At 39.2% G+C, this 25,153-nt stretch overlaps 1 protein-coding gene across 8 annotated transcripts in view; it reads left to right on the top strand.

Moving 5' to 3' along the window:
• Positions 1-25,153, top strand: part of Dcdc5 (doublecortin domain containing 5) — a 328,880-nt gene that overhangs the window by 239,832 nt on the left and 63,895 nt on the right. For all 8 annotated transcript variants that reach the window (XM_011239882.3, XM_006500502.4, XM_011239885.2 and 5 more), the window contains 3 exons: positions 15,268-15,446; positions 20,835-20,927; positions 24,686-24,785. In XM_011239882.3, the coding sequence (XP_011238184.1) occupies positions 15,316-15,446; positions 20,835-20,927; positions 24,686-24,785 (324 nt within the window). In that variant the 5' untranslated portion in view covers positions 15,268-15,315. The remainder of the gene's footprint in view (positions 1-15,267; positions 15,447-20,834; positions 20,928-24,685; positions 24,786-25,153) is intronic.

The following is a 25,153-nucleotide window of genomic DNA, read 5'->3' on the forward strand; positions in this document are numbered from 1 at the left end:
CTGTTGGTTGGTGAGATCTTGTCCTCAATGACACACCTTCCCTGTTTACCCAGAGCAAGTGCTTGGTCTATCTCTAATGTGCCTGATCACTTTAACAATTGATCACTTTGCCAACTTTCCTTGTCTACATCTGCAACTCTGACCACATTCATACTTCTTTCCTTACCAAACACCTCCACTTTCTTAGCTTTCTGCTCTATCTCCTCCTACCATTCTCATGATTAACATGCTAAATGTACAGAGTAACCACACTACAGCCTAGAGGGTTTGCTGCCTTGGAAATTTTGCCAGAAAATAAATTAGTTCATTATTTTACAAACACACACACACACACACACACACACACACGTAAATACACTGTGACAATTTCATACACTATACAATGTAGTTTGATCATATCTTCCCAATTCTCCCTGCTGCCCTGATACACACACTTTCCCAACTTCATGTCTTCTTTTATATTACTGACTGAGTTTAGTGAATTCTGCCCTCATGGTCATGGCTGTGGGGCCATCTGCTAGAGCACGGGCACACCTATCAGGAGTCACACCTCAGAAGAAAAGCAATTTCAGCCTTATTCAAAACCTCAGCACAGAAAGTATATGTAGATTCCTTGTCAGGTTGTCACACAGCCTCTGGTCTAGACCAGTTGTCTGTAGACTCAAACCTCATAAGCTAGGCCTTGAATGATCACATTTCTCTTGGTCTTCTGGAAATCTAGAATCGTACCACAAAGGCCCACAAAGCTCAGCATTTCAGAGCTCTTCTGGACTGCAGCTTCATGTACTATCAAATTCCTGGCACAAACTGATTCCAGATGCCTATAAACACTTGTCAGGTTAACCAATGACCCCATTTTTTCAGTATTGCTTACCTTTTGTAGCTGTGACTAAACACCCAATAGAAGCAATGTTAAGGGTGGAGTAGTCAGTTTGGTCTCTTCCAGAGGCTGTCAGTCCACCTCAGTGGGATGTGTGCCAGTGAGAGGAGTCAGTGTGTGGTAGGCACGTGCAGCTGTTTCCATCACAGCAGTAGAGAGAACCTCCAGGACCTTTCCCTTTGTTCCTACCTAGGGCTATTTCAAAGGCTCTCTAACCTCCAAAAACAGCACCACCATCAAGTGTACCAAGTGGGTTGAGTGTACCAAGTGGGTCAAGGGTACCATGTGGCTCAAGTGTACCAAGTAGGTCAAATAAGCCACCATGATCTTTACAGATCTTTTACTTCTAAACCACAGCAAAGATCCAATCCTCTACCCGGTATACAACATGACTAAGAGCGATAGACTCCGTTTAGACTTTTTAATAGCAATAGATCTTACTTGAGAATATGGGCACCTAAAGAGTTCAATAGTGGGTACACCTGTTTTGGTGCCTTGATTCTACTTTCCTATCAAATAATAGCATTCAGAAATGTTTATATATTCAAGTGCTGAGAATATGGTGTGTGTGTGTGTGTTGTGTTGTGCTACCTTGACTTTTAAGGAGTCAATTCTCTCCCTCTACTGAATAGGTCCTGGGGATTGAATTCAGATCATTAAGCTTGGTGACACATGCTTTCCCCTGCTGAGCCACCTCACTAGAACTATGCCTCAGGTTTAATCTATGCTGAAGGGTTTTTAGAAGGTACAATATCAGTAAATGGAAAAAGAAAAAAATACAATTGAGCCTAGAATAGAGAAATAAAGTACTAGAGAGTATGTTATAGATTTGCCTGTAGTTTATAAGTAAACTCATTCTGTCCACATTCTGTCCAGGTTTTTATAACCCATATGTCTTGGTGAGAAGAGGAGGGCATTTACTTAGCAGCATCTTCTGGGTTTCAGTTTCTGATTAAAGTTTGCCACTGAAGTCACTGTCTTGCCCTCATGAATTATATTATTATATTTTCCAAGAACTCCTAGCTAATGATGATAATTCCATAGCTCATTCCTCATATGGTGATATCTCATCTCAGCCCCAAATAGTGGTTGGGTGGTCAGCAACAGGAAAGGAACTCGCCCTGGCACCTGTTTTAGTGGATACAAGAAGTTGGTACCAATGCTTTGTTTCTGTCTCATAAAACAAGTGAGGAACTTGGCTTTGTTAGAAAATTTGATGACCAAAATGGTGGCCTGGACAAACTTTTTAGCTTGTACACTCAGAACAATACAAAGCCATGTGAGTTTGCAAAGGCATGTAAACTGAGCAGCATTCATCCCACCTCATACTCACTTGGGCTTCTAGGATATCCAGACATACACAGGATTAGAGGAACCCTCAATGCTGCTTCAAGAAAAGATGTGACTGCTGCTCTATAACTTTAGTGATACCATACATTGGATTACCATAAAAATGGCTCAAAAAGATTGGCTGTGGGGGAGCAGCAGAAAACCTGAGTGATTGATGTTCTTAGTGAGTATGGTGTACTGTTGGCATGAGCAGAGCCATACCAAGGATCCTAGCCTCAGAACCATGGCAAAAATGTAGAGCCTTCCCCACCCCCCAGGATGAGGCTCAGAGGGATGGTAAAGCCATCCTCTGGTCTATTTATGGGTGTTGACAGCACATGCAGAAACTGTCCACCATAGCTTTCTTCACTCCTCCCTGGCTATTTATGGCCTGAAGACAAACCTGTTCTCCTATGGAGTCTAATCCTACTGAGATTTGTTAGACTTCCTTGATCCAGCAGTATACCAAGGCCCCTGCCTTCATGATTGAGGTATTTGCAATAACTGTCCAAGTGTATGCTGAGATTCTGGTATGGTGGGCTGGGGGAGGGGACTGCAGCTTCTAGCCTCAGTTGGGCCAATCCTGAAGCCATGAAAAGATGTGGCAATTAAAAAATCCAACCTCAATCCTCACCGTTTCCATGAATCCTTGGACTCTATTGGATCAACACTGATGTCCTTTCTCCATTCATTTAAAATATATTTGGGCCAATGTTTTTGACAAGCATGGGCTGCTTTTCTAATGGCTTTGTCCTTGGTAAGTACCAGCCCTTCATTTCCAGCCTTATCGGATTCTCACTGCTACAGTACTTTTTTTTTTTTTCTTCTGGGAACAAAAGGTCCTACAGCTCCTGGTTTCATTCCGTCATCTTTGCAGCATAGGAACAATTTTTAGTTCTCATGGCTAAGGATAGTTACTCTCCATTGATGGCAGTCCCATTGGCCTGCAAATCTAATACCCTAAGATGTTCAGAATAGCCAACACTACTAACACTACTAACTAAAGCTTCTATACATTAGATCAGACTTCTGTATCCCTAGGTAGAAGTGTTCCCACAGTGAAATCAGTCTCACAAACCTGAGGCTTTGTGAGCAAGAGGGTGAATTCTGAAGTGAGCCAGGGGAAGTAAGGGCCAGCCTTCTTCTCCTGTTGGTTTCTGGACACCAGACCTTACTCAGTCACTATATACATACACACACACACACACACACACACACACACATATATATATATGCATTTAAGTGCTTCTTTTTTCAAATTAGGTATTTTCTTCATTTACATTTCCAATGCTATCCTAACTCCCCATACCCTCCCCCCTACTGCCCCCCCCCACTCCTACTTCTTGGCCCTGGCGTTCCCCTGTACTGAAGCATATAAAGTTTGCAAGACCAATGGGCCTCTCTTTCCAATGATGGCCAACTAGGTCATCTTCTGATACATATGCAGCTAGAGACATGAGCTCTGGGGGGTACTGGTTAGTTCATATTGTTGTTCCACCTATAGGGTTGCAGACCCCTTTAGCTCCTTGGGTACTTTCTCTAGCTCCCCTGTGATCCATCCAATAGCTGACTGTGAGCATTCACTTCTGTGTTTGCTAGGCCCCGGCATAGCCTCGCAAGAGACAGCTATATCTGGATCCTTTCAGCAAAATCTTGCTAGTGTATGCAATGGTGTCAGCGTTTGGAGGCTGATTATGGGATGGATTCCCGGGTATGCCAGTCTCTAGATGGTCCATCCTTTTGTCTTAGCTCTAAACTTTGTCTCTGTAACTCCTCCCATGGGTGTTTTATTCATTTAAGTGTTTCTATAACCTAGACCTTTTGTTCAGATTTCAATATCACTTCTGTATTCTGGCAAGCCAGTACTTCTTGTGATGCTGTATAATGTTAGAAAAGAGGATCTTGTGGTTCACTGTTACAGCTTCTCATCTGTGAAACAGTTTATTCCTAGGCAACGTTAGGTGTGACATCAAGTCAATGAACATTCTAGTAAGAACACAATGGTCTTATGGCCTACTTGGTTGTTAAGAGACTCTTCTGTGGTGGATGTTCTGTGGTGTGCATTAATATAAGAAAAAATTGAATGTGTTGGATTCTCTAAGCCCAAAAATAAATGTTTTCCTCACCGTTCCATGCCCCTTAACCATGCTTTCTAGTTTTGTTTTCTCAAATATCTTCACCAGCCTTCCAAACTCCTAGTCCCTGACCATGTATCAACACATCTTCACACCTCCTTTTCCTATGTTTTCTACTGAGTGGATGCCTACTTGAGATGAGTGCTGTTTGTCAGTGTTATTCGTGGCTATAGGAAATGGGAGCACAGAGCAGTAGTGCAAACAGATGTGATAGCATGACATATTAGGCTGTTTGCAAGCCAGTCTTTGTGAACTAGCCTGAGTCTCTGCCAGTTTAGATAGCATATCTTTTCAATAATTTCTTTACCTTTCTGAAATAAAATCCACACTTAAGACAGAAGTGCCATTAGCAATAGTAAAGCAACTCAAATAAAAATAACTTTAAAATAAAAGTAATATGTATTGCAACTGTGACCTGTCAAGGTAGAGAGTTCTTTAATATGTGTATGCTTGTGTTTATGCATAGACTTTCCAGAGTATCTACAAAGTATGCATCATGTTATATTGGTAGCTCAAGTCCCATTAAGGCAAAAGAGTGGCTTTATTCATGGACTGTGAATCTTAACCTGGTTGTAAAAGGAAATGTTGGTCTGTCAAAAAGTTGGGAGTGTGAAAATATGACGGATGCAATGATTTGGAACAGTTCACCAGCTAAATATCTGGGAATATTTGGGGAATGGGTATGTAGAAAATAATATAGCAAAAGCTAGGACACATGAGAACTACAAGCTTCCTAATTCTGGACCCAGAAAGATTTGACATGTGGAAGATAAAAGTGCCACACAAAAATGTGTCCAGAGAAGCAAGTTTTTGGAGATAGGTATCTAAAATAGAAAATAATATTGATTTGAGGAAAGTACACACGATCACATTCTCACCAGTCCAATGTTCAGTAGCAGAGCTTAGTACCTTCTGGGGTTGTTCTGTAACTCAAATAGTTTGAATGTATTGACCAAACAATGGATTCTCTGTTTCTTTATATTCCTTTCCAAGTGATCAAATGTCTACTGTTTTTATATAGTTTATACTCTAGGGTTAGTAAGACAAAGATAATTTAAATTGTTCAGATGATATGTACAGAACTCCACCAAAGAAATAAAGGCAATGTCAGTTGGATGGAGGCTGTATCCCACCACTACTCTGAATCCCAAGGGCTCTCAGCTTCATACTTCTTGGTTGGTTAGAAGCACTGCCAACTCTTGGTTTCTGTGCTTTGTAAATTTTCAGTATGATTGCTGGGAGGCCCAGGCTCTCCAACATAAGACAGATATTGCATACGGTCTTGATGAGGTTGAGTGGCCTTAGAAACATTCTGGTCTCTAAGATCATCATCTCTGCTTGAAAAATATGGCTGTTGTACTGTTCCTGTAACACTTACTCTTAGTGATGGATTAAATTAAAAACAGTCCATAATTTTATTCCTAGGATCAATTTGACTCATCCACAGTGATTAGTCTCCTGCCACAGTGTTATATTTTGTTGATTTATATTGATTTAGGAGTGCTATATCTTTAATTATAAGTAACATTGATGTATTTTTTCTTAAATAACCAGTGACTGAATTTATTATGGAGGTTTTCAACTTGTCATAGAAATAATTAACTGGTTTATTTTATCTCCTAGTTTCAAATGTTTATATAGCACAGAAGTTCTCGTGTCCATGACCTGCTAACTGATGTGGGCGAGTACATGCTATCTACTTTCTATATTTCAAGTCTGAATATTTTCAAAAATTACATTATCAAAAGTTTTTACAAGTAATATTCATATATACATCACTTTTAATCTTTTATATAGTAAATGTTTAGTTTGATTTTCTTTTTTATTTTTGTTGTAATTTTATTAATCTGTACTTATTAACAAGAGATGTACTTTCCTGTTTTTCTTAAAACTATTTCTTTCTCATATTTAATATTTAAAGGGAAATGTACACTAAAAACTAATTTGAGGATTTAGGAAACCATTAGTGATCATATCATAATTAGAGATTTCACTATTTCTAGTTATTCTTTTTTATTTAAAAAACATTTCTTCAACCATTCTATTGAAGTTTTATTTTCTAAAATGTTTTGTTATTTTTGAATATTAGTTTCTCTCATCTATTTTTCTATGGAACAATTAAAATAAAAAAATTTAATCGAGTGCTTTGTCAGTTTGCTTTCTCTTGGTCTTTTTTTGATGAGACTTATTTCACTTTATTTTATGTGTATGGGTGTTTTTCTTGCATTTATTTATGTGCACCACAGCTGTATGGTGCCCTTAGAGAACAGAGGAGGCCATTGGAGTCCCTGGAACCAGAGTTACAGAAGGTAGTGAGCCAACATGTAGATGCTCAGACCTAGACCACCAGGAAGGGCAGCAGCTCCGCTGCTGAGCCAGCTCTCCATGTACATAATTTTAACTGCATACCAAATAGCGAGCTATTGGTCATTTTTTCTCCAAGTGGTAAAATAGCATTTTAAGAAAGATACTGCTTTTAAACTATATCATATTGTTGAGATTGTAAACATTTGAACTTGTGTGTGTGTGTGTGTGTGTGTGTGTGTGTGATTTACCACAATAAATGTAAAAAAATTTTAAAAGTTATATTTATTTATTTTGTCTATGTGTGTATGGACAGTATGTATATATTTGTTTATATCTGAGGACATACACATGCCTCAGTGTGTGTGTGTGTGTGTGTGTGTGTGTGTGTGTGTGTGTGTGTAATTCAAATGGCATACTTTGGTGTTGGTTCTCCCTTTACACTTGAAGTAGGGTATCTCTTATGGTTTGCTGCTATGCTGTGTATTCCACATACAAATCTATACCCAGAAGCTGGCTGGGCTGTGAGCTTCTGGGGAATATCCTATGTCTGTCTCTCATCTCTCCGGGGTAGTGCTAGGCTTGCAGATATGGGCTACCATATCATCAGGCTTATACTAACCATATGTGGCCATATTGATACTTACCTTTTTCATATGTGACAAATATTACTAACACTTTAGAAATTGTTGAGAAAGGCATTCTCTGTAAGCAGATTATAATGTGTATAAGTGGTAGTGATTACATTTACTAATTTCAATGATAAACTATTTGAATTGTTGCCTTTCAGAACAGGCTCTTGCTGTCTATCCTGACTTGGCCTTATGATCCTCCTGCCTCTGCCTACTGAGTGCTGGGTTTACAGGTCACCCTGCCCTGATCTTACTTATTGCTTAATGATTACAAACTGCAGAGTTGCCTTATATGTGGGACATGGATTTAGGCCCAGTACTGTAAACATACACACATATACATAATTTAAATCTACCCAGTAGCTTGAAACCTCCTGGTGATGTCATAAATTCTCCCACAGTACAAGTGTGCATCTTTCTTTTCTTTGCATAGCCGTGAGTTTCCCTGAATTTTTCTCTTGTCACTGTTTATTCTTTATTTGTATGGTTATTTATGTCATCGTCACTGTAAACAACTCTTACATTTTATCTATCTCCTCAGTGGGACCTCCTGTTATGACTGCCTACTTTGGCTCATAAGCTTTGTTTCTTTTACAGTTAAATCATTTATTTCTAAACTACTTTTTATTCGAGTTCTTGTAAATAGCAAATAGCCAGACTAAGAATCTTAATTCAGTGCGAGTCTTTTCCTAGTACACAGCAGATATTCAAGGACAATTGGTAGTTTGAAATGGCATTTACCCTTGCTACATTCTGCTTTTGTTTTCTGTTTCATTTTAGGTAAGCCATAAAACATAAAGGGACCCATAAGCCCAGCCAGTGGAAACACTCCAAAGTTGACAGTCCTCTGTAGAATAAGCTTACATACATGCATACATACATACATATATACATACATGTGGTCAGTCCTCTCCAGTGGCAAGCTTACTGAGGTTGTATGACTTTAGTATAAATCTTTAAGTTCAACCTTCAGAAAATGTCCATGTGCCTTTTGAGTTTCAATATTTTAAAAAATCCTGTTAATTCGGTTATTTACTAAAAAGAAGTATAGAAATCTTTCACTGTGGAAACAAACTGATCTGGTATTTTCTTTTTCCTTGTTATTCTTCAAATTTTACTTCATATTCATATTTTGAAATGCAGGTATTAGGCACACATATGATCAGAACAGTATATTTCTCTAAGTCAGACTTGTCGTTATGTAGAAACTCTGTCTACTTCTAATAAAAGTTTCAGTTATTCAATGACAACAAAAGCATCCCAAAATGTTGGTTATTATATGCCTCATAGGTCTTCTTTCCATCATTTTACTTGTTAGTTTTGTATATTTTTGGAAGGGAACTAATAATGAGTTTAGTTTGTTGGATGGAATCAAACTGAAGCATTTACGTTGTCTCTCCTACCTACACATGTACCTGAATTGCTATCTTCTTTCTGTTTATCATGTCTCATCTGTGCCTCATCCAGTCTTTGATCCTTTTATATTGGCTTTTTAATTTACACATTGTTCTATTTCCATTCTTTTGAGGACTAGTGTTAGTGTAATTACCCTGAACATTCTAACTTGCATAAATAAATTATCAAATGAAAAGTTAATAAGTATGTTTTGTCTTCTCTTTAGTAATACATAGAATAGTTAACTTTGGCCTTATGATTTATGGTATGAGGAATTAATTATTGCCATAGGTTTACGTTTTATTGCTTAAAATCTTCAAAATATATATTTTGCATACAGTCAATAAGTATTTCCACTTATCTTTTCATCTTATATTTCAGATCCTTTAACCTAAGGGTTACTTTCCTTCTGACCCACATACCTTTCATGTAGCTATACCTAATAAATAAATTTCACTTATGAAAAAAATGCCTTTACTTTGCCCTTGTTCATGTGAGGTTACGCCCGCAAGTTCTTCCGCCATTACTTGTAAAATTAAGAGAAAGAACTGAGGCATTAAATTAGCCAGAGCCAGATGGATGGACTGGATCTTCTAAAATGACTGGGTCTCGGGATCCTGCTGCTTCTTGAAATGTTTGGGGAAGAAAGTACTTAGCAGGCAGAGAACTCAAATTAAGTCCAACCCATTTCACTTCAAGTCTGCATCCATTTCATCTGAAAGACCCATATTCCCAATCTCATCTTCACATAATTGATTTGGAGATTTGACATTCATATTGTGGAACTCGGAACTGTTTGGAGACTTGTATTCAATACTTTTATTCTAGATTTGATCTCCAATTTTATTGTAGTTATTGTCTGATCCATTCTTTTACCAATGAAGTATTTAGTCTTTCGAAATTTCATGCAAACCGAGAAACCATTTTAAAGAAAGGAAAGGGGAAGAAACACAACCTTGAACATGAACAAACAAAGAGATTGAAGGCTTAGGTATTTATCACTAACAAGTAGATGAAGTAGGGCCAGTACAACCGAGAAGCTGAAGTCGTTGGTTAAGAGCTGACTTCTGAGCTGACACCTCTCTGTATGAGAGATGAGTAAAAAAAAGAAAGGACAATTATCCACTGAGGGGATCACCAGGGCCCTCCAGGGGTCTCCTAACAATGCAGCTGTGCTGTGGAGTGGCATGAACACAGAGAAGACCAATAAAGAAATAAGTAGGAAGATCAGAATCCCAACCGAGAAAATGGAGGGGGAGAAGCAGCCTCAGCCAGTTTAATTATCCATGGTGTTGTTGCCCTTCATTATCCCGAGGCTGTATTTCACTGTTTTCGAGAAGGACAAAGTAAATGTCTTGCATGGGAAACCAGACATGATGGCAAAGCTCTATGATACCAGTGCTTGGAAAACTGGGGCAGGAAGATTACAAGTTTAAGACCATCCTAGGCTACATAGCTAGTACCAGATCAGCCAGGACTATATAGTGACGGCTGGTCTCAGAAAACCAACCAACCAAAAACTGAAAACCAAAAACCAAAACCTGTTTCTTTTCTTTGTAGAAGTGCTTTTGTGGAGCTAAAATACATAGTTTCCTTAACTCTAATTTCTAATTATTTAATTGTACAGGCCTTAGGAAGCTATCATGAAAATTAAATGCATGTAAAAAGCACTGACACTTTAATACACACAAATTCAAACTTGATGTGGGGTTAATCACATGAGTGCTGGTGGTAATACTTAATCCTTTCCACTCCCTGATGAGAGAAATCTACCTAAATGAGACTCACTAAACAGGTGAGTGACTTGATATGGACAGAGACTCGGGAGTACAACAGAACACACAACGCTTCCTGGGACATGAAGAACACATATACCCTCTAGATCGTTTCTGGTTTTCTTTATGGCAAATCACAGTTATCATAAAGCAGCCATTAACCAGTTAGTGAGAGCAAAACCCAAAACCCAAAAACTAAAACCCAAAAACCAAACCACCAGACAACCAAACAAACAAACAAAACCTATGAAGACAAGAATTAAAATAATATATTTTGTTATATATATTTGTGATGTGTGTGTGTATGTACGTATGTATGTATGTACGTATGTATGTATGTATGTATGTATGTATGTATGTATGTATGTAAAGGCCACATTATGTTTATGAAGGTCAGAGGATAACTTGTGGGAGTAAATTCTCTCCCTCTGTTCACCAAATAAGTCCTGGGGATTGAATTCAGGTCATTAGCCTTGGTGATAAGCACTTTTACCTGCTGAGCCATAGTACCCTCCCAATTAGCAAAGTATCACAAAAGAAAGAGTTAATGTTACTAGCGAAGATATTTGGAAAGCGAATTTTTCATTTCTGAGTGTTTCTGTGGTATCTTATACTGAAACAGAAAGCTCTTTTGGGTTTCTCCCTCCTATCTAGAAATTAGAGATTCAAAGGTAACAGTGTATCCATGGAGAAGAACAAACGTCCACAGTAGCTACCAAGTCAGAAGCAAATTGGATGCTAAATAAATCAAAACCGGCAGAGGGCTTAACTATCACAGCTCAGATTTGTTCCCCAGAAATATAGTTTACATGGTCTCTTAATTGCTTTTGTGTTGCTGTGATAAAACACCATAACCAATGCAACTTATAAAAGAAAGTATTTAAATTGAGTTATAATTTCAGAGGGTTAGAGTTCATAATGACAGACCAAAGGAACATGAGAGTTCATATCTTGATCCATTACCATAAAGCAAGATTGAGAGTTAAAGGGAAAGGCATGGTCTTTTGAAACATCAAAGTCACCCTCAGACATATCATCTTCAACAAGATCATACCTGCTGATCCCTCTCAAACAGTTCCCCCAAATAGGAAACAAATATTCAAATTCTATGGGAGCCATTTTCATTCAATCAACCACAATGAGGTATTGAAAAACTCTTAGTCTCACACCCTCATTCTGTAAATTGACAAGCACACTGGCTAAGTATGAAAAAGAATCATTTCTCATTTTTTTCCTTCCATGGTTAACAAAAAAGGGAGAAATGTCAGTAACTTTACATCCAAATGTCAATGTAAAATTAATCTGTGTGCATACGTGTATGTGACGTGTGTGTGTGTGTGTGTGTGTGTGTGTGTGTGTGTGTAGAAACCAGAAAAGAATCAAGAATCTTGGGTGTCTATCCTTAAGAATTGTCTATTTTTTTAAAAAAAATATTTTTTTACAGAGTCTTTTCATTAGTCTAGAATTAAAAAGTAAGAGGAACTAAAAACTAAGGAGGGCAGCACTCTGAGTTTATGGAGTTAGGAGAGTAAAGTAAGAACGGACTGTTAGGAGTTAGGTAGAAGGCTGGGCAGGAGAGGCCGCTCTGGGGTAGAGTATATTCCTAGCATGCATATGGCCATAATACTATAAAAAATGCAAAAATTTGGAAGAAGGAAATAAAATACTAAATTATAAAACAAAAACCAATAGACTAGACTACATGGCACATGTACACAGAAATATCAAAACAAAAAAATCTGTTCTTTGAAAATACACCTGGGGACCCATCCCATAATCAGCTACCAAACACAGACACTATTGCATATGCCAGCAAGAATTTGCTGTCAGAATTTTGCTGATAGTCTCTTGTGAGGCCATACCAGTGCCTGGCAAACACAGAAGTGGATGCTCCCAATCATCTATTGGATGGAACTCAGGGCCCTCAATGGAGGAACTAGAGAAAGTAACCAAGAAGCTGAAGGGGTCTGCAACCCTATAGGTAGAACAACAATATTAACTAACCAGTACCCCAGAGCTCTTGTCTCTAGCTGCATATGCAGCAGAAGATGGCCTAGTTGGCCATCATTGGGAAGAGAGGTCCCTTGGTCTTGCAAACTTTATATGCCTCAGTACAGGGGAACGCCAGGGCCAAGATGTGGGGTGGGGGTGGGGGAACAGGGCTGGGGGAAGGTATAGGGAACTTTTGGGATAGCATTTGAAATATAAATGAAGAAAATATCTAATAAAATTGTTAAAAAATAAAGAGAATGGTAGTATACATAAAAATATATATTAATATATTATATATTCATATATAAATATATATACACAACAATACTTTCTAAGAAAACTTGAATAAAATAATATTAAGAATAAAAGATACATATCTCTGATTATATAATAATTATGTATTATATAAATATAATAAAGGAATACTACAAATATCCCTTTAATATATATGTATATTACTTAGCTATATTGTACATATAATATATATGAATATAATAAAGAGGTACTATAAAGAAAATGATATAAATAACTTGGTTAAACACAAATTTTTGGACAAAAAGTAGTATGTTAAAGGAGTCAAGAAGAGACCAGAAGGGATGGTGAGGTGGCTCAGTGGGTAAAAGTATTTGCCACCAAGACACATGACCAGAGTTCCATTCCCAGGACACATACGATACAAAAGAACAGAACTGATCCTGGTAAGTTGTTCTTTGATCTCTAGCATACTGTTGCACACCCAATACTCACACCCACAGTGTCCTCCCAACAAAAAAGCAAATCCTAGTTAAAAAGAACCACAAACCAGCATGGTCCACCAGCCATGGAAAAAGTTAAAAGTTAAGTCTCCCCACAAGTACATTGTGACCAATTTACTGATTCATTTTTACCAAACCCAGAAGAAACAAATAATTCAGAATTCAAAAACAAAGAAAAGTCTTCCAATTAACTTCACAAGGCTAAGGAAACATTGGTGCCACCCTCGATGAAGAAAATATAAGGCCTTTATATGTTAATTCCCATTGCAAATATTTGCAAACATCCTAAGGGAAATATTAGTGAGTTGAGTTCAGCAATCTATAGGCATTGCAGTACACCATGGCTAGTTTGAATGAATGCCATTTGACCTTTAACCAGGAATGTAAGCTTAGTTTACAACAGGAAAATTAGTTAATGTGATTGATGCACAGATGACGAAAACAAGTAATATCAACACAAGTACACTCAAAGGAGAGGTCCATGGTACAACACACACCTTTCACTTTACTGAGATTCTCTAGACCAAAGCTCAGATATTCTCCATGCTATGCTTTGTCTCTGAGCTAGCATCATACCCCATCTCACATCCTAAAAACACATCAAACTGGGAATTCCTTACTCTTACATAGAATGTTTAAATCCTAAACAAATTTTGAGAGGCTGACTTAAATGTGCATGAAATGGCAGAGGGCCAGCAAAAGCCACTACACAGAGAACAAAATGGAGGAGCCTGCCCTATGGGATATCAAGATTTACCTGCTAGAGTGTCACCAGACATGACGATACTGTGCATGGCAGACAAACTGATGTGCCAAAGAGAATGGAACTCACAAGACCTGTATGGAATTATGACATTTTCTTCAGAATGGACATTACAGATGGATGGAAAATGCTACCATGCAGTTGGGAGGAAAGAAGCAAAAATAACAGGAAGTAAAGGGAAGGAGGGGTGGGAACGAACTTGGATTTTGCTGAATATCATCTTTGATCACTGTTTCTTCTGTTTACTCTTCTTCTCCATTTCATCTCTGTGGATAGCAATTGTATTCCATGATCATCCCAGCTGTGCTCAGGGATCTATTCTTGCTTTCTTTATTTCTCACACATTATGTTGACTAATCTTCGTATCTGTTATGCACACCCTATCAATCCTTTGCCTCACTAAGGCCAGCATTCTTATCAATGGAGCTCTACCCCAACACCCAAACAAGTGAAATATCCCAACTGTATTCACACAGTATTGCAACTATACCCTAAGGCTTCAGGACTGTGGTGTGGCCTCTCTGTATAAGGCTCTCCCTCCTCTTGTGAGATCCCCCGTGGCTCCTACTTTCATTACTGTATGGTTCCAGTTGATTTCCAAATAAGTTTCTGGTGTTACAGAATATCATGTATATTCTATATTCAGGATAGTATAGAATATCCTGTTCAATTTATAGATTTATTTCTGTGCCTAAAATAATTAGTAAATATTTGAAGAATGTATAAATATTTGAAGTATGTATATGAGTAAAAGTATAGGTGAATAAATATAAAGTCACTAAATCGCACAATGCAAATGTCTGAACCATGTTCATCTTACGTCTTTGCCTTATTCTGCTCTTAAATATCCCCTCAGTGTGGTCTTCCTTGCCATTTTGATTCAGTTTAAGATGATATTATTTCAGGCTATTGTAAAATTCCTTTTCACATATTCTTCCTTTCTAAAACCACTTCACTCAGAAGCAAAACCAAAGTTACTTGCGGTTAATTCACTTCTACTTTTCTCGAATGTTTCTTTTCACTTTTTAGAGTGTTTCTTTCCTTTGATACTTAAAAAAAATGATCAATTTTAAATAAAACTTTAGATGTTTTTTAAAAAGTGACCAATTACAAACTAAGAAAAATCAGTAAATTTTTTCCTCTGTGAAACAAACAAATAACAACAACAAAAACCACAAACAAACAAAACCTAGAACTCTTTGGAGTAGCTCAGATATCCCCTAAATGTATGCAGAATGACTGAAGCACTAGAGGCACAACCACTCATATTATTTATTGCTCTTATATTTTTTCATGTCTTCCTGAAGGAATGTGACTGGCCAGTAGAAGGTCTATTGGACACAAACAGCTCTCCCATGAAGAGGATGGCAAGTAAGAGACCAGATCTGCTTGTCCCTATGCGACTCCGAGTTCTAAGGAATGGAGAGAAGAAAAACATCAGACCCCTGGTGATTGGCCCGGACATCTCACCTGGATGGAAATCACAGTAAGAGCAACAACCTGTTCACACTCACCATTCAGAACACTTTTCAGGTTTTATAGATGAGTCTCTCCTCCATCCTCAGTGGTTTCTGGAGGAAATATATACTTATTTATAAAAAGGGCCCTAACTGAAAATGAAAACATACACACTATTTCACTAAGTTCCTATATCAGGTCCTTAAATTGATCTCTTCTGTTTTCATCTAAACTCAAACTAGAGGAGTAAGTCAGAAGCGAGTGGAAGTGTAAACAGCTCTCTATATTTTCAACGAGCACTCTTGAGTTTTACTAGTCTGCACAGAAATGAATGAACTCAAAAAAAGTGCTTATGAAATTTAGCTTTTAAATTGTTCAGTTGTTGTAATAATTATTCTTACGTCTTTGGGATCATAAACACAGTTCTCTGAAGTACTAGGAAAGCAATAATCTGTAGTTAAAAGTCACCCTGGATTCAAATAAAACCATCCCAAACATCACATATTTCTCTACCACTAGAGACAAATCACCTGCTGTATGTTTCTATTTTACGACAAAGGGAATCTCGGATTGCTGAAAAGCTTTTATGGAAAGAATGAGTTAAACACGTTGTTTCTCATATAATTACCAGCAATGTTACCTCCTGACCCTTCTTCTGAGATATTTAGGATATCTGAGGCTGCTGATAATAGTTTAATATTACTCTCTTCACATCGATTAAATATACTTCATACATCACTGAACAATGAGTAACATTCAGATTGGCTGTCCACTGAACTGCCTGTAAAGATGATAAAGTAAAGAATTAATCTTCAAAGTAAAGTCAAGCCTGAAATTGAAATCTTTGACGCATACATCTCATAATTAGCTCATTCTGCTTGATGGAAGATGCGAGGGCAATGCCCTTAAAAAGGGTCTGACTTCTTCTAAACACCCCAAGTTAACACCTCATCTCTCCTTACTACATTTATTCCTTTTTTTCTTAGTTTTTTGTCTTTAACTGTAATTATAAGTTATACACAGGTAGCATCCTATCACCTTATGTTTAAAGTGCTCAGCTCAGTCAAGGAATTCAAAAGTATTCAGAGAGGTTGGCAAATTTGAACAACTATCTTGGCAGAGAGTGTCCGAATGCTCTGCTTACAGAACATGTTCTGATTTATCAAGCCTTCCGACATTAGAGAACCACTTTGTTCACTACCTTAATTACTTTTGCCCAAATAATTAAAATACGGTGGCATCAACTTAACAAGAAAACCCTTCCAAGCAGAGATAAATGTTCCTTTGCTGATTGAGACAGTTTTGTGCAAGATCATCTATAGCAAAGCCCCAGCTGTGTGGAGATGCTGGTTTAAAGAAGAAGAAGAAGAAGAGGAGGAGGAGGAGGAGGAGGAGGAGGAGGAGGAGGAAGAAGAAGAAGAAGAAGAAGAAGAAGAAGAAGAAGAAGAAGAAGAAGAAGAAGAAGAAGAAGAAGAAGAAGAAGAAGAAGAAGAAAAGCTTAAATAGAAGTATCCACACTTTGGTCTTCCTTCCTCTTGAGTTTCATGTGTTTTGTGAATTGTATCTTGGGTATTCTAAGCTTCTGGACTAATATCCATTTATCAGTGAGTGCATATCATCTGTGTTCTTTTGTGATTGGATTACCTCACTCAGGACAATATCCTCCAGATCCACCCATTTGCGTAAGAATTTCATAAATTCATTGTTTTTAATAGCTAAGTAGTACTCCATTGTGTAAATGTACCACATTTTCTGTATCCATTCCTCTGTTGAGGGATATCTGGGTCTTTCCAACTTCTGGCTATTACAAATATGGCTGCTACGAACATGGTAGAGCATGTGTCCTTATTACATGTTGGAGCATCTTCTGGGTATATGCCCAGGAGTGGTACAGCTGGGTCCTCAGGTAGTACTATGTCCAATTTTCTGAGGAACCACCAAACTGATTTCCAGAGTGGTTGTACCAGTTTGCAATCCCACCAACAATGGAGGAGTGTTCCTCTTCCTCCACATCATTGCCAGCATCTCTGTCACCTGAGTTTTTGATCTTAGCCATTCTGACTGGTGTGAGGTGGGATCTCAGGGTTGTTTTGATTTGCATTTCTCTGATGAGTAAGAATGTTGAACATTTTTTAGGTGCTTCTCAGCCATTTGGTATTCCTCAGTTGAGAATTCTTTGTTTAACTCTGTACCCCATTTTTAATAGGATTATTTGTTTCTCTGGAGTCTAACTTCTTGAGTTCTTTGTATATATTGGATATTAGCCCTCTATCAGATTTAGTATTGGTAAAGATCTTTTCCCAATCTGTTGGTTGCCTTTTTGTCTTATTGACAGTGTCCTTTGCCTTACAGAAGCTTTGCAATTTTATGAGGTCCCATTTGTCAATTCTTGATCTTACAGCACAAGTTATTGGTACTTCAGTCTTCTTAGAAGGGAGAACAAAATACCAAGGAAGGAGTTAAAGAGACAAAGTTTGGAGCAGAGACTGAATGAACGACCATCCATTGACTGTCCCACCTGGGGATCCATCCCATATACAACCTTCAAACCCAGATACTATTGTGGATGCCAACAAGAGCTTGGTGACAGGAGACTGTCACAGGAGGCTGACTCCTGTGAGGCTCTGCCAGTGCCTGACAAATACAGAAGTGCTCACAGTCATCCATTGGACAGAGTACAGGGTCCCCAATGAAGGAGCTAGAGAAAGTACTCAAGGAGCTGAAGGGGTCTGAAGTCCCATAGGGGGAACAACAATATGAACTACCCAGTATCCCCAGAGCTCCCTGGGACTAAACTACCAAACAAAGAAAACACATGCTGGGACTCATGGCTATAGCTACATATGTAGCAGAGGATGACCTAGTCAGTCATCAACGGAAGGAGAAGCCCTTGATCCTGTGAAGGTTCTATGCCCCAGTATAGGGGAATGCTAGGGCCAGGAAGCAGGAGTGGGTGTGTTGGTGAGCAGGGGTAGGGGTAGGTGATGGGGGTTTTCAGAGGGGAAACCAGGAAAGGGGATAATATTTGAAATGTAAATAAAGAAAATACCTAATAAAAAAATAAATAGAAGACTCCCAGTAGAGGAATAAAGACACCAACTCACCAACAATCAACCCAAAATGTACCCTGCCTACAAGATGTGCAGAGACAAAGATGGAGCAGAGACCGAGGGAATGGTCAACCAATGACTGACCCAAATTGAGACCCATCCTATGGACAAAAACCAATCTCTAACACTATTAGTACTATGTTATGCTAGGAGACAGGAGCCTGTCATAACTGTCTGCTGAGAGTTCGACCTAGCAGCCTATGGAAACAGATGCAGAGATCCACAGCCAAACATTAGACAGAATTTGAGGAGTTTTGTGGAAGAGTTGGGGGAGAGGATTGATGGACCTGACAAGGAGAGGGACTCCATAGAAAAACCAACTGAGTCAACTAACCTGGACCTTTAGGGTTCTCAGAGACTGAATCACCAACCAAAGAGCAAGCATGGGCTGGACCTAGCCCCCACCCCTGCAAATATGTAGCAGATGTGCAATCTTCATGCAGGTCTCCCAACAACTTAAGCAGGGCCTGTCCCCAAACCCTTTGCCTGTATGTGAATCCCATTCCCCTAACTGGGCCACCTTGTGTGGACACAGTGGAAGAGGAGGCAGCTAGTCCTGTAGTGACTTGATGTGCCTGAGTGGTGGTGATATCCAGGTGTGGGGGGACTCTGCCTTCTCAGAGAAGGGGAGAGAGGGATGGGGAATGGGCTGTGAGTATGGGGGACTAAGAGTGGGGCTTCAATCAGGATGTAAAGTAAATAAATACATAAGTAGATAAATAAATGAAACAAACAAAGTAACAGAAAAGAGACAACTAACTTGAGACCATGGTCATGTAGCCCATCTCCAGAAGGGACACATTGGAGTCTGTCTAATGGCATACCAATGTTCGACAGATTATTGTGCTTCCTTTAAGAGACTGAAGAAAAATATTTTTCAAAAGGAAAGATTCTATTAATGCCTGGAATACTTTGCTTTCATTAACATGAAATGAATTTGCTTATTTATAAAAAGTTGAGCTATTGTGACTGTATGCATACACACACACATTTATACACACCCACCCACACATATACACACACTTATATATGTATATATGCTAGAATAATGACAGAAATCCATTTTAGCACTGTCCTGCTCTGGCCACAAGCATGGACTTCAACCATGCAACAACTCGGATGGTTTTGAGGGTTTGCTATTGGTATTAGCACCAGCATCTACAAAGCCAGAGGACAGCACTTGCCTCTCTATATCATGGTCACCTGCTGTCCTGTTTGGTTCCTCACTCAGTATGTGTGCTGCCTGCTCTGTCACATCAAAGATTAAAGCATTAGAGAACTCCTTTAATGCCACCATTAAAGGCCTACAGTACGTGCCAAAGCAATGCTCACAAATGAATGGTTAACTGCATTTGATCTGCTTTTCATTTCCTAAAATACATCATTAAAATGGAACAAAAAAGTTCACTGACTTGAAAATTGGAATGAAGGAATATTCCAATCAAACATTCTTATTCTGACCATCATTGTTTAAAATTTGTTTAGGTATAGATTCATAGTGGAAGTAAACAAAACATTACAAGGAATATTTATGTCATCTCTTGTTAAGGCCCATGAGTCACCTCACAAACCACACAGATGCCAGTCTCAGTCAGACTGGGATAGTTTATTGAACACACATCCCAAGACTTCGGACTCATAGACAGGTGCTGGAGGCGCCGCCCACTGGAAGCGCCCTGACTCAAGCTACTTTAGATATAACAATTCATACTGACATTTAATTTGATGGGTCCTACGTGAAGCTTATGATTTCCAAATTTCATAAGATTAACAAACCTCATAACAAACAGAACACAATAGGTTATATGGTCAGCATTGACCCTGTTCTGAATCAAGTTATTTTTCTGTGTTAATAACTGACAGACATATTACAGAAACAATACAAAATAGCTGGCAGGCATGGAACAAAATGGCTGCAGCTATGCTAGAGGAGAAAGCCTCAACACTCTGCAATATTTTTCCAAGTAAATACATTTACATGTCAGAGTGTTTAGCACTGTGAGAAAAAGAACAATTTAATGCAGATAGGTTTTCTTCCTTAAATACCTCAAAAACTACATATGTAACATGCCCTATCGTTCAGTATACATTAAGATTTTTTTTACTTAATTATGAAATTTGAGGTTTACTATTTAACTATGTTAAAATTTAAAGTAATATCTTTTAAAAGAAGGCAGATTATTGGGAGCAAACTGTGACAAGTTAAGGTCTCACCACTTGTCCAAGTGTTAAGACATGCTGTTAAGACATGCTGTAGCTAATCAAATGTCAAGTACCATGAAAGTGTACCAAATTATTTGTTTCAGAAATGTTAATGCTGAAAGGAAAGAGAAAAGCCATGCCATGAACCATTCTGAAACAGAAAGAAACCAGATCGAATTTCACCACCTTTTGGAGAGGTAAATGTTTGAAATGCAAAGGTGTCTTGTGTGTGGATGCTTGAGTGGTCATGCTTACGAGATAGCACACAAAACATTTCTTTATATATGTTGTAAATACGGTGACTATAAACAATTTAATCGTGTGTGTGTGTGTGTGTGTGTGTGTGTGTGTGTGTGTGTGTGTGTGTGCATGTGCATGTGATGTGATAGGAAGTCAAAGCTATACAATCTGCACTCAAAATTCAATTGGAAATTCCAGAAACAAGAGTAAAAGAGGCCTGGCATTTGGCTGTAGGTAATCTGCCTTCAGAAGACACATTCATTATTAGGTTTTAGAAACCAGTTTTTCTCTGCTCAGTGCTTTGATGCTGGCTAGCATGGATCTAGTAAGAGGAAAGAGTACACAGACAACTCCTTATCTTAGTCCTCCACAACCTTAAAGGATAAAGGAAGATCAATTAGCCACCCACTCCTCCTCTGTGACCCACCTGTCCTAAAGCAGCCTGTTCCCACAGGTGAACATTCACTCTATAAAAATATGAGTGAGGGACCAGAAGCTGGTATACCACGGGCAGCATCGTAAGCTCAGATGTCTAGGGAAATTCGATGGCATTGGAGTAGCTCTTTTTCAGTCAAACAGAAGCAGGGCGATCCCACCAGCTGCTAGGAGTGAGAGAGCTCGCGCATTATCCACTGGTCCATCAACTGGATCATAAGATGATTTACTAGTTTATTTCTTTTCAAGATCCCCCGCAAAGAAATAACTGGTCTCCTTGTTGCTTAATTGCTGCAAGTCAAGGTAGAAAATAGGAATTAGAAAAGTCTTGCTAAGAAGCACAGAGTCATCTCTAACTTACACAGTGGTACATACTAGCATCAGCAATGCATAGTAAGACCTTCCTCATCCCAACCACACTGTTTAGGGACTGGCCCTGCACATCTGTTAGCTCTATTTCTCCTTCCCTAGGGTTAAGGTATAGCTAAGGGCAACACACCTATGCTCCTATACCTTCAGTGGCTTCCTGCTGTCCATGAACAGAAACTTGAGTTTGTTATTTCAGAATCCCAAATGCCTTCAAGCTTCTCTTGTCTTCTTTTTTTTTTATTTTTTTTCCATTTTTATTAGGTATTTAGCTCATTTACATTTCCAATGCTATACCAAAAGTCCCCCATACCCACCCACCCCCACTCCCCTACCCACCCACTCCCCCTTTTTGGCCCTGGTGTTCCCCTGTCCTGGGGCATATAAAGTTTGCGTGTCCAATGGGCCTCTCTTTCCAGTGATGGCCGACTAGGCCATCTTTTGATACATATGCAGCTAGAGTCAAGAGCTCCGGGGTACTGGTTAGTTCATAATGTTGTTCCACCTATAGGGTTGCAGATCCCTTTAGCTCCTTGGGTACTTTCTCTAGCTCCTCCATTGGGAGCCCTGTGATCCATCCATTAGCTGACTGTGAGCATCCACTTCTGTGTTTGCTAGGCCCCCGCATAGTGTCACAAGAGACAGCTACATCTGGGTCCTTTCGATAAAATCTTGCTAGTGTATGCAATGGTGTCAGCGTTTGGCTCATCAGATCCTCCAAACCATTCAAATACTCAGGTCCAGTCTCAGCATTTCTATTATATTTTCAAATAGTTTTTTCCTTAAGCATTTCATTTCTACCTTCCTTCTCCCCCCAACTAGTCTTCTCCTCTGTCAAGTTCATGACCTTTCTTGTTCTTGCTACACACACACACACACACACACACACACACACACACAGAGAGAGAGAGAGAGAGAGAGAGAGAGAGAGAGAGAGAGCGCTCTGCTAGGTCCCTTTAGTGTTTCTCAGATGAATGTATGTTTAGTGATGGCTAAACTTGAGATTGGATAGCCTCTCCAGGGGGCTCATCTCTGAAGAAAACTCTCAGCAGCCATGTGTTGCCAATAACTCTTCATCTAGAGTTTGATCTTCTGCAATGTCTCACATCCATGTTGACATGTTAATTGGTGTGGTCATTCATTATGCAGGTATGGTTTAAGTAACCATACTGTTGGTATTTCATGAATTCAGCATCATGATTGTGTCTAGAGGACACCATCTTAACAGGCATTCTGTTCTCCAGCTCTTACAATCTTTCTGCCCCTCCTCTATGGCATTTTCTGAGCTGCAGGTTATGTTGTAGGTCTCCCATCTGGGCTAGACATTCCACTGTCACTTACCATCTACATTTGTACCAATTATGGATTTCTGTATTAGCTTTTGTCTGCTGTGGGAAAAGGCCTTTCTGATGGGATTGGGGGTGCTACACTTTCCTGTGTATGAGGTAGAGTATTTAGAATACAGTTATAAATTATAATGGCTTACAAAAATGCAAGTCTGGGTTCTCCTCTAGGGTCTCTGACCTCTCCAGCCATGGGAGGTCAGCTAGGTTTACAATACTAGGTATGAATTCCCCTCCTATTGGGTGGGCTTTAATTCCAATTAAACAGCTGTTAGCTACCCCCAAGTAGTGCCTTTGGAGGTATCATTTGTTGTAGCCAAGGCTTTATAGTTGGGAGGACTGTAGACACTTTGCACAGCACCTTCTGATATTAGAAGAGCTAGCCCTCAGGATGAAGCTTCCATGCCAGTTTGATTCCTCCAAGTTCTGTGTCTGAAGTGAGTGGTGTCTTCTGTAATTGGGTCTTACCTTTGTAAGTTCTGGAGACTACTAAGGGCAAAGGCAGTAGCTTATATTGTTGCAGGTATTTCTCGGAAACTCTTGACCAACAACTTCAAAAGAAGTTTTCAATATGGCATGAGAGGTTTTATTAGATAGTCTATGTCTCCTGGGGAAAACATTACCTCACATAGTATAACTGCATTTGAACTATATAAATGCCTAAATAGGCAAGAGTATGTGCATCTGTATCTTTAAGAAGGGGGGGGGGGGACTTTTGGGATAGCATTGGAAATGTAATTGAGGAAAATACGTAATAAAAAAAATAATAAATAAAACAAAAAGAAATTGTCACAAAAAAAAAAGAAAGCTCATAAAATAATGTTTTCTTCATGGCCTTTTTACACTTCTCTTACTCTTTCCTACCTTGTTACTCTCCCACACCCTCAGTCAAAGTCTTATCTGCCCACCTTTGCCCCCCCCCCCTTCATAGCACCTGTGTCCTGTTCTTGATGAACTCCTATTCATGCCATCAAGTCCAAACCAATGGCATTTCCTTAGATAGCATCCTCCCACCCACCCACCCCCTGCACCCCTTACCCACTCCCCAAGGAAGGAATCCTTTGTTCTTAAAACACACTGGCCATCATGCTGAGACTCCTGTTATGCTGATAACCTGTCTCCACTCCTGGCGAGTTAGGTGTCTCCTCTGGAAGTGCAGAATCTATGTCATTCATCTCAATACCCACGAAATATTGTGTGAAACTGATTGGGGAGGGAATCAAGGATAATGTTGAACCGGGCAAAAAATATCTTGTTACAATCACTTCCTGGGGGAGGGAGATGAGGAACTGCTTGGTGAAAGTGTAGCTTTGCCATCTTTGGAGAAAGCATGGAACTTCAGCTGAAACAGAAAAACATATAGTTTAGGTAGAAGAATGAACATGAGCTGTAGGTTAAATTTCTTAAGTCCACACACCAGAGACAGGAACCGAGAGTTAAAAGAACACAGTGACCCCAGGGCTCCATTCTTGAGTAATCACTAATGGCCAGGCCTTGGTTCCTTCTGCTCTCTTACCTTCCTCCTGGGAGCTTCATGTATGCAAAATCAATTTAGATGCCTCTTGTTACAGGTGCACCGACATTTTGAACTTACCTTCTGCTGCTCGGAGACTTTTCAGTGAAAAGGGGAAGGAACTTTTTTCCCTGAAAGACCTACAGCGAGATGAACTGGTAACTCATGGGGGTTTGGAATTGGAAATTGAATAAGTGAGCATAAGCAAAAGAAAACACCCTTCAGTGCGAGGCTTCATGATCGCCATTCATATTTCTTCTAGAATTCCCATGAAGGAATCAGTCGTCAAGAAGCAATGCTAATCAATAGCATTGCTGCCTTCCTAGGCAGTAGGGCAGGCCTGAAAGACTAAAATATGATGAAGAACTATACTTACCAAGCCTCTTTTGAAAAGATACCCTTTTCTGTGGGCCTGGGTACCAGAGGTTTTCCACGGAGATCTCTGGCCAGGCCTGGTGTGAGGGTTCCGGTGAAGGGAAGAGAATGCACGCAACCTCGGTCTCTGTCCTGCCTTAATTCTGTGCTG

This window comes from Mus musculus, chromosome 2, assembly GCF_000001635.26.
Source record: "Mus musculus strain C57BL/6J chromosome 2, GRCm38.p6 C57BL/6J".
Lineage (NCBI taxonomy): Eukaryota > Metazoa > Chordata > Mammalia > Rodentia > Muridae > Mus > Mus musculus.